The 16,553-nt window shown below is 38.1% G+C and overlaps 1 protein-coding gene across 4 annotated transcripts in view; it reads left to right on the forward strand.

Moving 5' to 3' along the window:
• AVL9 (AVL9 cell migration associated) overlaps window positions 1–16,553 on the forward strand; it is a 98,975-nt gene that overhangs the window by 15,597 nt on the left and 66,825 nt on the right. For all 4 annotated transcript variants that reach the window (XR_010945580.1, XR_010945579.1, XM_067746680.1 and 1 more), the window contains exons 2-8: window positions 3,156–3,276; window positions 5,459–5,544; window positions 8,157–8,228; window positions 11,161–11,250; window positions 11,944–12,010; window positions 13,176–13,216; window positions 14,333–14,371. Coding sequence is in view for 2 of the 4 variants with exons in the window: in XM_067746680.1 (XP_067602781.1) it covers window positions 3,156–3,276; window positions 5,459–5,544; window positions 8,157–8,228; window positions 11,161–11,250; window positions 11,944–12,010; window positions 13,176–13,216; window positions 14,333–14,371 (516 nt within the window). In the remaining 2 variants the exon portion in view is untranslated. The remainder of the gene's footprint in view (window positions 1–3,155; window positions 3,277–5,458; window positions 5,545–8,156; window positions 8,229–11,160; window positions 11,251–11,943; window positions 12,011–13,175; window positions 13,217–14,332; window positions 14,372–16,553) is intronic.

A 16,553-nucleotide genomic window follows, 5' to 3' on the forward strand; every position in this document is an offset into this window, starting at 1 on the left:
TGAGTAAAAACTTTATTATTTCAAATTGCATTTCCATGTTTAAATAAGAGATTGAGGGACTTCCCTGGTGGTCCAGTGGGTAAGACTCCGCGCTCCCAATGCAGGGGGCCTGGGTTTGAGCCCTGATTGAGGAACTAGATCCCACACGCATGCTGCAACTAAGAGTTCACATGCTGCAACTAAGAAGTCCGCATGCCCCAATGAAGATCCCACCTGCTGCAACTAAGACCTGGCGCAGCTAAAATAAATAAATAAATATTAAATGAGAGGTTGAGTGTTGTCATACTACTTTATTTTGGAATTTTCTAGATTAAACTTGTCAAATGAATACAAAAAAAAAACCACACAATGTGAGAGTTGTGAGTTAAGTTTTATTTGGGGGCAAAATGAGGACTATAGCCCAGGAGATAGCCTCTCAGAAACCTCTGAGGAACTGCTCTGAAGAAGTAGCAGGAGAGGTTAGTATACCTGTGATTTTTTTTTTTTATGGAGATTTTGTTTGTTTGTTTATTTATGGCTGCACTGGGTCTTCGTTGCGGCGTGTGGGCTCAGTAGTTGTGGCACACAGGCTTAGTTGCCCCTCGACATGTGGGATCTTAGTTCCCCAACCAGGGATCGAACCTGCATTGCCTGCATTGGAAGGCAGATTCTTTTTTTTAAGGAAATACCCTAAATCTATTATTATTATTATTTTATTTATTTATTTTACTTTTGGCTGCGTTGGGTCCTCGTTGCTGCCCACGGGCTTTCTCTAGTTGCGGCGAGCGGGCTTCTCATTGCGGTGGCCTCTCCCTGCAGAGTATGGGCTCTAGGTGCACAGGCCTCAGCAGTTGTGGCACACGGGCTCCAGAGTGCAGGCTCAGTAGTTGTGGCGCACGGGCTTAGTTGCTCTGCGGCATGTGGGATCCTTCCGGACCAGGGCTCGAACCCGTGTCCCCTGCATTGGCAGGCAGTTTCCTAACCACTGCGCCACCAGGGAAGCCCTGAAGGCAAATTCTTAACCGCTGTACCACCATGGAAGTCCCAGTATACGTGTGAGTTGGTGAAGGGGGATGTGTGCAATCAGGCACACATTTTGGCAGAGGGTTGCTGCTAGTCACGAGGAGCAGATGTCTCCGTTAAAGATTTTAGTGCTTTTCTAGATATGAGAAGATGCAAGACATTGGGCTCAAATCTTCTGAAAAGATCTAACTATCTGAAGGCCCGTTCTGCCAGTTTTTCCCAGAGCACAGAGTGCCTCATTCCTGATCTCCTCCCTGAACTCCTTTCAGGGTGTGTTGAAGGTCAGTGACTGCAGTGGCTAGTGACCTAATCCTTGTAGAGGCAGATTGCAAGTGATAAGTTTTAGTTGGCAAACTTTTTGGATCCTAAAGAGCAACATACTTCATGAAGTATTTGTGAGAATTTGAGTCCGTTATGTTTATATTTATTTAGAAGCATGTTTATTCCATACTAAATACTTTTAAAATAAATACTGTACATAAAAATTAGTGGTTTTCCAAAAGAAATTATTTTGTGATAATTACCAGTACTTCTTAGGTGTTATATATTGGACTTTAGTGTTTACATAAAATACAATAATTTTCTTGTTTCTTTTTTTTTTTTCCCTTGTTAAAGTAAGAATTCTGAGTTGGGAATTTTTTTTAGCTCTGTAACTACCAGCTTCATAGCATCGGCTTTGAATTTATGTCTTTCCCTCTGTGGCACACCTTGCCTTCCCTCACACTTTTAAGATTAGCCAATATAAAAGTGGTATCATAGAGAAGACACAGAGAAATGTGAAATGTAGCTTGAGATTATGTATGCCCAGCCTTCAGTTAATTGATGTTAAGTAACTGATCCTTTCAAACTGAAATGTTGATTGCTTCTGGAGGTGGACGCAGGGAAATTTAAACCTTTTCAATATAGAACTAGATCACCTGTTAAAAATAATCATTATTAAAGTCCTTTTATAATCGGCTCTCATGTGACTAGTGGCACCTTGATTACCTTGAGATGTGGGGAAATGAGCCATCATGTCTTTCCACATTAAAGATGGAATCTAAAAGTGATTCTTACCCCTATGTTTTTCCAACTTCAGTGTATTTATTACTAATGCAGTGCAAATTCCTGCTTAAATATACTTTGAAAGAAAATTAAACATAAGACACTTAGAACTTACATCAGTATGAAAACCCAAGTCCTCAGCATTTAATTCTGCCTTCCTCTCCAAAAGTCTCATTGAAATAACAACAAAAGAAACCCCATAAGCAAAGGGAAAATGTTAGTAAACCTAGGGAATGCCAGAAACCGTGGGCTTATACTAAAAACTTTGTTATTTCTACAAGACAAACAGTATTAGAGAGACTTCATTGATCACTTCTCAGTCTTGGGAAAAAAATAACCTAAAGTGGTGGTTAATGCCCATTCACCTCCCTAACAACCCATCGAAACCATAGACTCAAAGCTTCAAGTATTGGGAGCAAGGGAGCCAACTGATGGGAAGGAAATCTAGAACTTGGCCCAACTTCTTAGGCTCCTTTGTTGGATCTCTCCTACTCAGTTCAGGAGGATATTGGTTTTTCTCAGGGCTCCATGTCTTCAGTTACCGTCTATTTGATAACAGCTCCCACATGTACATCTCCAATCCAGTCACCACCACCACTACCCACTACCCTTGTGCACATCAAAGTTAAACTCCTTTAAATAAAAAAGGGGAAAAAGGCTTACTAATTTTTTTTTCCTCATTTTTTCTTTCTTTTTTTCTAGGGTTTTTTTCTTAAACTTTATGTATCTATTTATTTATGGCTGTGTTGGGTCTTCATTGCTGCTCACGCACTTTCTCTAGTTGTGGCGAGCAGGGGCTACTCTTCGTTGTGGTGCAGGGCTTCTCATTGCAGTGGCTCCTCTTGTTGCGGAGCACGGGCTCTAGGCGCGCGGGCTTCAGTAGTTGCAGCACGCGGGCTCAGTAGTTGTGGCACATGGGCTTAGTTGCTCCGTGGCTTTCCTCCCTTTTTCTTTTTCCTCTTCTATACCATAGGTTTGCTGAAAATGGCATCAAGAAGTGTGGCTTATCCTTAGTTCTGTCATTCAGAATTTGAAAGCATTTTTGTCTGCCAGGATATAATGCTGCCTTTGATCATCAACCTGTTGGCTAACGTTCCTTACCATTTTAGGTTGAATTCTCTTACCCGCCCCTGATTCCAGGAGATGGACATGACAGTCACACTCTACCTGAAGAATGGAAGTATTTGCCATTCCTTGCCTTACCAGATGGCGCACACAACTACCAAGAAGGTATGTAAACAGACAGTGGAGCAATCAGTAGGTGGCTTTTTAAAAAATTTGCCACGAGTCTGAGTACTTTGGTAATGAAAGACCTTTGGCCTATTGTGACTATTCATAAAATATTTAAATGCTTCTTTGGAGATGACTAGTTAGTCATATAATAGAGGATCTGCAGAGAAGTGCCAGGCTTATATTGGTAATGGTTGGTGGACACTGGCCACTCCTTTGCCAAGAGCTCCGGCCAAAGTAAGTAATTAGCCATATTAGGACATCTGCTACTGGTAGCACTTTCTGCATTTAAACTTCAGACTCCTCTCAGAGACAAACTAAGGAGCTTTACCTGCACCAGCTGCAGACTGATTGGAGCTCTAGCTTCGTCCTCTAGTGCCCACCTGAAAACAGCTGGGATTGCTTCTCCACCTCTGGAGCACTGCCATCACAGTGCTCTGCTTAAAAGTTGGCTTGCATGCGTGGGGAGCATGTTAACACCCTCAAGGAAAGCAATGCTGTGAAGTTAGTACTGAGTCTCCTATCACCGTATAGATGAGTGCTTTGAATGGCTTAATGAAGAAATAAATATACTATACTTTATCATGGTATTAGAGGCTCTACCGAGACACAAGATTAAACTTGGTTTGGCAACTTATTTTTCTAATATTTACTAATTTTTGTATGAAATGAAGCAAATATTACTCTGCAGTTTAACATAAAATTAATTTTTAAAATTTATATTTATTTATTTTTGCTGCATTGGGTCCTCGTTGTCGTGCACAGGCTTTTTCTAGTTGCAGAGGGAGGGGGCTACTCTTCGTTGCGGTGCGTGGGCTTCTCGTTGCCCTGGCTTCTCTTGTTGCAGAGCGTGGGCTTCAGTAGTTGTGGCTTACGGGCTCTGGAGCGCAGGCTCAGTAAACGTAGCGCACAGCTTTAGTTGCTCCACGGCATGTGGGATTTTCCCAGACAAGGACTCGATCACGTGTCCCGTGCATTGGCAGGTAGATTCTTAACCACTGCGCCACAGGGAAGTCTCTAACATAAAATTAAAATGCTGTACTTTTAACCTCACAAGACTTCTTTTTTAAACCTTTTTATCATGAAAGCTTTTAAACATACAGAAAAGTTGGAAGAACAGTAAATATTCCACAGACTTTCTTTATATATGTGTACAGTTTTGCCTATACTATTTGAAAGTCAATTGCAAACATCATGACACTTTAAATACTTCAGCCTGCATCTTGTAAAAATAAGATCATTCCCCGGGATGACGTTCGATTCTTTTACCACAGCTAAGAGATTCAACAGTAACTCCATAATACCATCTCATATCTAATCTATGTTCAAATTTCCCCAATTGTCCCAAGAATTTCTTGGATCTATTCAAAATTTATGTGTTGCCTTTGGTCTGTATGATTCTTTTTTTATATATATATAAATTTATTTATTTATTTATGTTTTTGGCTGCATTGGGTCTTCGTTGCTGCATGCGGGCTTTCTCTAGTTGCGGCGAGCAGGGTCTACTCTTCGTTGCGGTGTGCGGGCTTCTCATTGCGGTGGCTTCTCCTGTTGCAGAGCATAGGCTCTAGGCGCGCGGGCTCAGTAGTTATGGCTCACGGGCTCTAGAGCTCAGGCTCAGTAGTTGTGGCACACGGCCTTAGTTGCTCCGCGGCATGTGGGATCTTCCTGGACCAGGGCTCAAACCCGTGTCCCCTGCATTGGTAGGTGGTTTCTGAACCACTGCACCACCAAGGAAGTCCCTAAGGATAAACTTTTTTTTTGTTTCTTGTTTTTGGCCACACGGCTTATGGGATCTTAGTTCCCGACCAGGGGTAGAACCCAGGCCCTTAGCAGTGAGAGTGCAGAGTCTTAACCACTGGACCATCAGAGAATTCCCTGTATGATTCTTTACTTTCTTTTTATCTGGAATAATCCTGTATAATAAAGTATTTTCTGAGAAAAATGATTGTAGTCTCAATTCGACCTGTTATGATTCAGCCTCTTGGGCTTTTTGTCATGCGTGTACACTGGAAGGCAGTGAGAGGAATTCTAAGAAACCAGTGGTTGTGATGCTAGAAATAAGTCTGACATGTGTTACTTCATCATTTTTGTTTAAGTGACTGCATTATAATAACGTCAAAGTTCATTATTAATATGGGTAGTCCACTTTGGTATTTACCTTTTTCTGTATATCTCTTAGATACTGTGTTTTTTCACTTGCCACCCAGAAATGGAAATGGAGCCACTGTATATGGTATCTCTTGCTATCGACAAATTGAAGCCAAGGTACAGTTAAAATGAATAACACCAAAAAACACTAAAAAATTGTTTAATTGTTGGCCACTTAAGATGTAGAATTTGGGGAAATACATAATCTTTATGTTTCATGTGGTACCTGTGATACTGTTTTAAAGTTTTATAAACCATGTAGCTGTATTCTCTATAGTACCAGTTTAATTCACATGAATGTTTTTCTAAGTTGACATTGGCGACTAATTATATTTGTATTGTATAATATTTTGTACATTGTTTTTAGATATTGATACCAAAGTTATCCATTTGTCTTCAAAATACTGTATGTCAATTTCATGGTGTCCTTGAGTTTTCTATTTCTAGTGTTTGGTATGTAACTTTAAAAAATGGAATGGTAATGAGTGTTGTATTTTTTTTAAGGAACATTCTAGAAGTAATGGAAAGTACTTATAGTAGCTGCAAACTACTTGCAAGTTATCTTAATTATATATAACTAAGATTTTGATCATTCTTAAACTTACCTTCCCGCTTAATGCCTAACTTACTATAATATCTCTAATTAATAAATTTAAATAAATCAAGATGGATAGCTTCCCCTTTCCTGGTTTGCTTCTGTGCAGCACCGTTCTTTTTGTGGTGGGGATACCCTTTCTGAGTAAAGATCTCTTTCCTCTTATGAAATGATTAATACTCTGAAGTAGTGAGCCTTTTCAACCTCGGCTTCACTGTTGGAATCACCTGGTGAGCTTTAGATGCTTGGGATGACTAGGTCCCAACCCCAGAGATTCTGATTTAACGTTCTGGGCATCAGGAGTATTAAAAGTTCCCCAGGTGATTCTAATATGTAGGCAAGACTATGAACCGCTGCTCTAAAACAATGGTTTTTAACCAGAACTACATGGAGACTCTTTTTTTTTTTTTTTTTTTGGCCAAGAGATTTTTTTTTTTTTTTGGCCACAGCATGCGGGATCTTAGTTCCCTGACCAGGGATCGAAGCTGTGCCTCCTGCAGTGGAAGCACGGAGTCCCAACCACTGGACGGCCAGGGAAGCCCCAGAGACTTTTTTTTTTTAATTTAAGTATACTTGCCAGGCCTTTCCTTCTACAGACTGAAGTAGAATCTCTGGTAGTAGATCCTAGGCAATTACAAAGTTTTAAAAGCTTCCTCAGGTGGGTAATTAACTTAGTAAGTCTTTAAAAATTTTCTTTCAGCTTTTATAATAAACGTTTCAAACACGCAGATAAATTAAAAGAATTGCACAATAAACACCTGTATACCCACCATCTACATTCAACAGTTGTTAATGTTCTACCACATTTGCTCTGTGTGTGTGTGTGTTTCCCTCAGGCATTTAAAAGTAAACTGCACGAATAAATCCCAGCATACCCGAAGTAGTTACCTACTGTGAAATAACCCTCCATGCGCAGGGCCTGGAACATAGGACACACCCAGTAAATGTTTGTGGTTCAAATGAATAACTGAGTTTAAAGATAAACCTGCGAATAATTACGCATTTGATTTCTTCGTGTACCTTACATCTTATTAGATGAGATGAATTGAGCTGTTGCCCTTTCTTGGAAATCTGTTCCTTTCACTACCTCTTATCCCCTGTATATTGTATAACCACTAGTAAAATTATTCCTCTGATGCTGTTGTCATTAACAACAGTTCTCATGCTCTACATAGACAGCCTTTAAGTGGCATTTCATACTGCGTGTCTCCAACACCTCTTGAGTCTGACCCACTCCAGAGTATATTGGGGTTGCCCATTCCTCCAGGTTGTTCTCACCTCATATGATAACCAGACAGATAAAGCAGATATCAGAGAGCCCTAGAGCCTAGGAGAAAGCCTTTCCTTTCCTTTCCTTTTGAACAAAGCTGAGACCCGATGGATGAATCCAATCAAGGTAAAGAGGTAGAAACAGATTGAGGAAAGGCTCTACTCTTGATGTAATCTAATGACGAATCATCAGTTCTCAGGCAGTTGAAGACACTGAGACCCCATGGTCCTCAGGACAGATCCAAGGAGACGTCAGGCAGTACACTGGGGGGGAAGAGTCATTCTTACTGCCCTCACAGCCTTACCTGAGGTTGATCAAGTCCTGTTTCCTACTTGCAGAGAACTGCAGATATCTCATGTAGTCATCTTCAGAATCACCAAGGCTTGAGTTACGGCTCAGGGCTGGGCTACAATACAATACAGGTGTGCCAGGGTAGACTCCAGTAACGTAGAATAACCAGCTTAACAAAACTGCTGACAATTCTTGCATCTCTGGAGAAACAAGCTGTTAAACTGTCCCTTTCTCATCAGAAACATTAATCTCCGAAAGGGGTGTCCATTTTAAAACCAGAACCAGGGATGACTGATTTGCATTATGGATGTGGCAATTTACACATCAAGTAATCTCCTCCAGACTGAATTCCCTGAGAGTAGAGATTGTCTCTCACTGTTATGTTCCCATTGCCCGCCAGATTCTGGCAGAGTGCTCTGGCTGACACTTATTCATTCAATAAATTGAGATTCTCAATAAGTGCTTTTAATTAAGTGTAAGATACTTTTTCTGATTGCTGTGTTATATTGAAAAATAATTATTTTTAAATATGTCCATGAAATGTTTTTAATAATGACTATTTGTTTATAATAGGCATTGAAGGTACGGCAAGCAGATATCACCAGAGAGACCGTTCAGAAAAGTGTCTGTGTTCTAAGCAAGCTGGTAAGAGACCAAGTAACCTGTTAATGTTAAACACTCATGGCAGCTTTTTATTTGATGATAAAGCATTATTAGAATGAGGAGAGGTTTATGAAAACAGTGATATATTAAAATTAGAGGCTTATTGTTGATGCTCTTGCATCTCCTCTTTGCCTTTCAGCAGGTTCACTCTCATTTCCCCTCTGCCCAAAACTACTTAAGAGGGAGGAAATCTAATAGATCAGTTTTGGGGAAGGAGGTTGATACGTGAGCAAAATGAGGCATCTGATATATTTAATTTATCCAGCTTTGTTTTGTTCTCGAGACTGTAGATAAGTAATATTTTACTAAAATTCAAAGTATCGTAATTACTCAGATTTTATTGATGATACAAAAGTGCATGGCTCTTTGCAGTGAAAAATTGTATCCCTAGCTTGCTCTTTAAAAACTGAAAATGTGTGGGCTTCCCTGGTGGCGCAGTGGTTGAGAGTCCGCCTGCCGAGGCAGGGGACACGGGTTCATGCCCCGGTCCGGGAAGATCCCACATGCCGTGGAGCGGCTGGGCCCGTGAGCCATGGCCGCTGAGCCTGCGCCTGCGGAGCCTGTGCTCCGCAACCAGAGAGGCCACAACAGTGAGAGGCCTGCATACCGCAAAAAAAAAACACAAAAAACTGAAAATGTTTGAGGAAAGGAAATGACATAATGAATTGTACTATAACAACACTTTAAAATTGTTTCTTCTCTGTACAGGTTGATCAGATGCAAGTTTATAATCATTTTAACTTTTTAGTTTTCAAAAGAAAATATATAGCATTTCTTATTTTTCATAGCTGTCTCTATTAAATCATTTGTGATGTCCCATTTGTATTATTAATGGGTTAATAACACCTTTACCAGTAACACCAGATGCCTAGTTCTACATGTAAAATATAGTCCCCCCACTTCTGTTTGTGGGAAAAAATATCTAGATATCTATCATATTAATTATCTTAGATCTATATGATTACTGAGTACAAATGTTTCTGCAGTTAACCTAACGCAAAACAGAATATTTCATTAGCCTAGTCACCAAAAAAACTATGGTTTTATTTAATTATTTCTTCTGCAGTTGTTCCAGTTTCTTATATTCACAGACAATTTAAATGTAGCTTGCTTAGTACTAAGCTTTAAAAAAAAACCTGAGTGAGAATAATTTAGTACTATGGACCTTACTAATAAGATTTTGAGGATCAGGATATTTGTTCCAAGAGAGTAATTTTTTGTTTGTTTTTTGGCTGCATTGGGTCTTCTTTGCTGCACGCGGGCTTTCTCTAGAGCAGCAAGCGGGGGCTGCTCTTCCTTGCGGTTCACGGGCGTCTCATTGCAGTGGCTTCTCTTGTTGCAGAGCACAGGCTCTAGGCGCGCGGGCTCAGTAGTTGTGGCTTGCGGGCTCTAGAGCACAGGCTCAGTAGTTGTGTGCGTGGGCTTAGTTGCTCTGCGGCATATGGGATCTTCCCAGACCAGGGCTTGAACCCATGTCCCCTGCATAGGGGGGCGGATTCTTAACCACTGCGCCACCAGGGAAGTCCCAAGTAATTTTAAATATAGGGCAAGAATAGTCTCCTAGGAAAGGAATGGTTATAAAAGACTTCAATATCAGAAAATTGGTAAATTGCTAATCTGATTCCTGTACACAGTTTCTAGAAGGGTAGCCTGAAAAAATATACATCAGTGAATTATTGTTTTTAATGCTGGACCAGATGACCAAAGTATAGGAGTGCTGGATATTGAATAAACACAACATGTTGAAAGGCTTCCTGAATAATTCTTCAAAGAACAGTAATAATAATAACAAGTGCCACTTACCAAGTGCCTATATGTCAAGTATTCTATACCAGGCACTTTTTAGATATAGTTGTCATTTTAATCCTCGTAAGAAGAGAGATCTAAGTATTTATTGTTCTCATTTCACAAATAAAGATATATCTCAGAGAAAAAATGTCTAACTCTCATGAACATGTAACTGCTATGTGATAAAATTGGGGTGAAAAGCCAGTTTTATCAGACAGATAGAGCCAGCTCACACAAAAATGTTTGGTGGTTCATAGTGCATTTTAGTCTATATATAAAAATATATTTAGATAGAAATAATGATATATTAACCGGGATATTGGGGGAGAAAACTATTCCACTATTACTTGTTTTAACTAATTAGAGTATATATTCAACATTAGTCTCTGCATCCTAAAAAGGACACAGAAACCAGAAAACATCTAGAACAGAACATAAAAGGATGGAAATGGTAGGAAGAAGGTTTTAAATAGAGAAATAAGAATTAAGGAGTAACTTTTTTCGGATATACAAAAGAATATGATATAGGATATTATAAAGGACACAGACTAGTTGTTTTAAGCCTCTATAGAGGGCAAAAAAAGGGGAAATGAAATTAAATTTAATCATGAATGTTCAACTGAATATAAGAATTAGTGCTATAAGGATGATTAAACGTTACTACAAGCTAGCAGAACAGTGTGCAGGATTACGATATGTTTTAAATTTTATGATAATGATGGCTAGCATTTAAGTGCTTTCTATATGCCAGATACTCTAGAAAGTGCTTTTACCTGTGTTATTTAAGATGAGAAAGCCCCAGAAGATGTACTGTCTTTTCATATACCCATGTTCACATCAGTCAGCAGACATGGAGAGGTTAAGTGCCCAGAGTTACGCAGCTGAGTGACTGCAGCAAGACCCAGGAGGTCTGTGCTCACTCTCAACCCCGGTGCTCTGAGTGGGTCAGGCACTTTGCAGCTGCAGTCCAGGAGCTAGAACAGTGACTTAACGTTCAGCTGTGAATAATAAGATACTAAAGTTGTCAGTAACTTTTTCCTTCTCAGTCTTTTCAAGTTAAAAAGTCGTGGGGTGTTTGTTTTTTTTACTATTATCAAACTAATGGTAATTTCTCTTTTTCTTTAAGCCTCTCTATGGCTTACTTCAAGCAAAACTTCAACTCATTACGCATGCATATTTTGAAGAGAAGGATTTTTCCCAAATTTCCATTCTAAAGGTAACTTTATCCCCCCCCATAGATGTGTGTGAAGACAGATTGATGAATCAAGTAGATTTTTAATAGTGTGAGCTAATCATTTATTAGCTTAAGAAGGACATTCTTGTTTGAAAATAATATTGAAGAGCCAATGATCATCCCAAAATGTACAGTTCATACTTATTAAACTTAATGAAGCCATCTTTTATTAGAAAATAATGATTGACAGTTGACTGACATAAATGTTTCTGTTAATGGATAATAGCCCTTTCGCTATGGCATTTCTTCTCTACATTTGTTATGTTATTAATACACTGAGCAGTATGTTTATATATCACATTTCTGGATCCTAACTCCCATACTAAAAAGCACAGAAAAACCACATTCCTACTTTACTGAAGATGGATAATATGTTTTTCTTGAGGCTGCCATGGATGTATAGAACATGGATCTCTCCTGGATTCTAGTGAGAGTAGGACAGTTAGTTATTTAGCAAGGAAGTAGAGGAAATTTATCCTAGGAATCCGTACCACCGTGGAAATGAATCAAGCTCTGATATGTAGAGGAAGAGAAGGAAGGATTGCTGGAAACTGGCAAGTTTCAGAGAGACAAAATTGCCTCAGTTAAAGAACCAATTTTCCCTTGGTCATCCTATTTCTAATTCAGTGTCTAAAATGATAGTAAAGTGTTCTAAACTGAATTTTTATTTTATAGGAGCTCTATGAACATATGAATAGTTCCCTGGGAGGAACTTCATTAGAAGGATCCCAGGTATATCTTGGTAAGTCACTTTTTTACAAGTCAGAAGAAATGCCCTCGTTTCTTTTTGTTTGGCATGCTGAGTTGCATGTAAAACTTCATGATAAGCATTACGTTTCTATATGGGATCTAAATTCTCCAACATTTGATGCTGCTGCTTCCTTAAATATCTTCTGAGACAGTATTTGCATTAAGAAGGGTTGTAACATACTTGTATCAAAATTTACAACTATTAATTGTATAAGGAAAATTTCTGCTTTTCAGAGTAATAATGGAAGTTTGTTTTCCTTACGTTAATGCTGACCAGGTCAGTTCCCTGTCATAACACAGAGGGAGAGCAAGAGACAGAAATCTGCTTATTAGCTCTTTTCTATTCTAAGATTTTTCAAGTTGAGGGTTTTATGCTATTTTGACAACCCAGAACATTCATTTGTGTGTTAGGCACTCAATAAATGTCCTTTTCATGTTTTAAAAAAATTGTTGATCACATAGTGATTTACGCTTGCTCAATTCCCATTTTAGCATGATGTAGCCAAACCCTGGAACTTCACTTTTGCAATCCTGTGTGTAATGTAAGCTGGTTACAAAGCTCCTATTCTGAGAATATGTTTTTCTCTAAATTAATTTATCTTGTCTTATGGCAGATGATCAGAGAAGATTGTGATTCAGAAATAGTAGCCTATGGGGTGTAGTGACCAAAAACCATGTTTAAATGATTGACTGCCACAGTAGTACAAGCTTCATAGTTTCTAAACTTGGGTAATTTGTAAGATGGCTGGAAAATGGGGAGGTGTTAGAGCTGCATGACCACAACACGAGCCACTAGCCACATGTGACTGTTTACATTTAGATTAGAATTAATAGAAATTAAATAAAATTTAAAAATCAGTTTGTTAGTCACACTTGCCATATTTCAAGTGCTCAGTGACCACATATGGCTACTCTATTGAACAGTGAAGATTTAGAACATTTTCATTATTGCAAAGTTCTATCGCAGTGCTGTTTGACTGTTAACAGTATTTGATAAATTCTGATTATGTGTGTGCATGAGATATTACATAAATATTTAAATATTTGCATATTCCTACTTTTACCTGCCTTTCTTTTGAGGAGGTTAATACTTTCTTTGACAAACACAGTAGTTGGTAGTCATAGATTAGCTTTTTTTTTTTTTTTTAACATTATAGGTCTATCTCCTCGAGATCTTGTGCTTCATTTTCGACACAAGGTATGATATGTTATTTAATTTATGACGTACTAAAATTACTTAACTGGGCAAATTCCACGAGCTGCATGGTCTAATGCAGAGCGTGGCATAACTGTGTTTTAGTTTTCCTGAGACAGCTGTCATAGTGATACAAAGTTGAAAGTGTTCGTAGTGCTTATATGGTAGAAATTTCTAAAAGTATACAAATAGTGTCATTTATTTCTGTGCAGGATAGGATACTTTTTTCTATGGTTTTTGTAATTTTGGATATCATGAAATCAGAGTGGAAAAAAACTTCTTTTTTTCACAGGATGTTGAGTATCGTTCCCTGTGCTATAGGACCTTGTTGTTTATCCATTCTCTATATAATAGCTTGCATCTACCAATCCCAGACTCCCAATTCACTCCTCCCACACACACACGTGGCAACCACAAGTCTGTTCTCTATGTCTGTGAGTCTTTCATAGATAAGTTCATTTATGTCATATTTTAGATTCCACATATAAGTGATATCTATAGCGTTTGTCTTTCTCTTTCTGACTTACTTCACTTAGTATGATAATCTCTAGGTCCATCCATGTTGCTGCAAATGGCATTATTTCATTCTTTTTTATGGCTGAGTAGTATTCCATTGTATATGTATACCACATCTAAAAGAAACATGTTTTTATCTTGCAGAGTATTTTATATGTTGCCCTGAGAGTGAAACATTTTCCAGTAAAATATCTATACTTATATCTTTTGATCTTTATTCTTAAGGCATCTGTTGACTGGGACATACACACATTGATCATTCACTTAACAGCTGTAATGAGTATCTGCTCTGTGAATGCCCTGGACATCCAGAAGTAAATGAATAGTACCTTAACTTTAAAGAGCTTGCAGATATTTCAAGCAAAAATGGCGCAACTTATTCCGAAAAGTGCAATTTGATAGCAATTTAAGTGGTATTCACATTTTTAGAGGACACAGGAATTTCTTAGTATAAGTTCATAATTTTCAATGTAGTGTTTAAAGCTCTAGAATTATTTAATATTATTGATTCAGTGATACATGGTTATGTTTGAGGAGAGGCAAAGGCAAATGAAAAATAGGCTTGAGTTTCTTATTTTGATAGTTTTTTTTTTCTTTCTTCAGGTCCTAATCCTGTTTAAACTAATTCTTCTTGAAAAGAAGGTGAGATTTGAATGTTTAGAATATTTAATATTTATCGACATTTCTTAAATACTATATAAAATTGAAACTAATGGTAAAGTATAAATTAAGACTTTTTTGGCCATAAAAGTACAGTGGGCTAAAGCACATATTTTTGTCCACTACTATAGAAGTGTAAATTCATGCAGTCTCTTCTGGGGGCAATTTGATAGTATTCAGTTATCAGAATGGTTTTGACTATAGATAACAGAAAGTTCTCTTGATGGATTGATTGATTGCCATGCCGTGCCATGCGGCATGAGGGATCTTAGTTACCCTACCAGGGATCAAACCCATACCCCCTAGAGTGGAAGCACAGAGTCTTAACCACTGGTCCACCAAGGAAGTCCCGAAAACTCAATTTAAATTGACTTAAAAAATAAGGAAATGTATTGGCTCGCTTCAGACTTCAGAGTGGATTGACTGAATGGTTTGACAATGTATTTAAATACCTAGATTTTTTCCATCTCTTTGTTCTGTGGTCCACAATGCTTGCTTTATCTTGAGCCTAACTTCCCTTGTAGTGTAGGATAACTGCCAACAGTAATTGAACTATGTGCTTCCTTAGCTATAACTGGTGGCAGAGATAATACCTCTTCGCACACCATTTAATAAGGATTCTTCCTGTCAATTCCTTTGGGCCTATGAGGCCATGTGCCTACCCAGAACCAATAATTGGTGCCAAAGAAACGCCTGTACTGATTGGCTTAAACCTGGGTTCCAGACCACTCTCTAGTACAAAGGGATGGGATTGCAATGATTTTAGATCAAAGATTTAGATGAGGGATTTTAGACCAAGAGTCTATACACTAGGCCCCAGGGCCAAATCTGGTCTACCACCTATTGTAAATAAAGTTTTATTGGAACATAGTTACAGCCATTCTTTTCCTTATTGTTTATGGCTGCTTTTGCATTACAGTGGAAGAGTTGAGTAGTTGGGACAGAGACCAAATGGCCCACAAATGAAAAATGCTTACTATCTGACCCTCTATAGAGAAGTTTGCTGACCTCTGGTTTAGAGTAATCAGGAGCCATCCCTGGATCTGTGGCCAGTTGTATACACTGTATTACTGTGCTCAGTAAAGTAGGGTGGAATGGATATTGGAGAGTCAGCCATTCACAATATCCAGTATATTTTGTTTCCATAAAAATGTTTATCCGTTTGGCCCAGTAATTGTTCTCTTAGAGGTTTAATTTCCAGAATTAATCTTAGTTGATGCAAAGCTCTATCTAAGAGATTCTTTCAGTCATTTTTAATAATGAATTATCAGTGACTAAGTAAGTATTGATTTATTTTGTATATAATTTCCAAACAACAAAAAAGATTCTGGGTGGGTTTTTTTTTATTGTTGTAAAGGTGTTTCATGGCATGTTAAGTGAAAAAAGTTTGCCCAGCTACATATCAAGCCCATGATTCCAATTTTATAATTAAATATATATTAATTGAAAAGAGTAGGAGGAAAGACAGCAACAGTGTGGTGAGAATATTGGCTATATTTTTAAGAAGGAAATACACTTTTCTGTATTCTAGCTTTCTGGATGAATATGTATTCTTTCTTCAAACAGAAAAAAAGTAAATTTTTAAAAAGTGAATGAAACTAACATGTACTAGTACAGTGTTTCAACCTTTCAAAATAGTTTATACTTGTAAAATACACATAACATATAATTAACCATCTTAACTATTTTTAAGTGTACAGTTTCATGGTGTTAAGTATGTTCCTGTTGTTGTACTATTATCATCCATCTTTAAAACTCTTTTCATTGTGCAAAACTGAAACTCTGTAGCCATTAAACACTAACTCCTCGTTCTCCCTTTCTCCCACCTGCTGGCAACCACCCTTCTACTTTCTGTCTCTATGAATTGGGCTACTCTAGGTTCCTCATATAAATGAAATCATAAGTGTTTGTTTTTGTGACTGGCTTATTTCACTTAGCATAGTGTCCTCAAGGTTCATCCATGTACAACAGATGTCCGAATTTCCTCCCTTTTTAAGGATGAATAATATTCCATGTATGTACATACCACATTTTGGCTGTCATGAATAATGCTGCTGTGAACATGGGTCTATGTATGTCTCTTCAAGACCTTGCTTTCAGTTTTTTGGAGTGTATACCCAGAAGTGGTATTGCTGGATCACATGGTAGTTCTATTTTTAATTTT

This window comes from Pseudorca crassidens, chromosome 8 (genome assembly GCF_039906515.1).
Source record: "Pseudorca crassidens isolate mPseCra1 chromosome 8, mPseCra1.hap1, whole genome shotgun sequence".
NCBI classification, from domain to species: Eukaryota; Metazoa; Chordata; class Mammalia; order Artiodactyla; family Delphinidae; genus Pseudorca; species Pseudorca crassidens.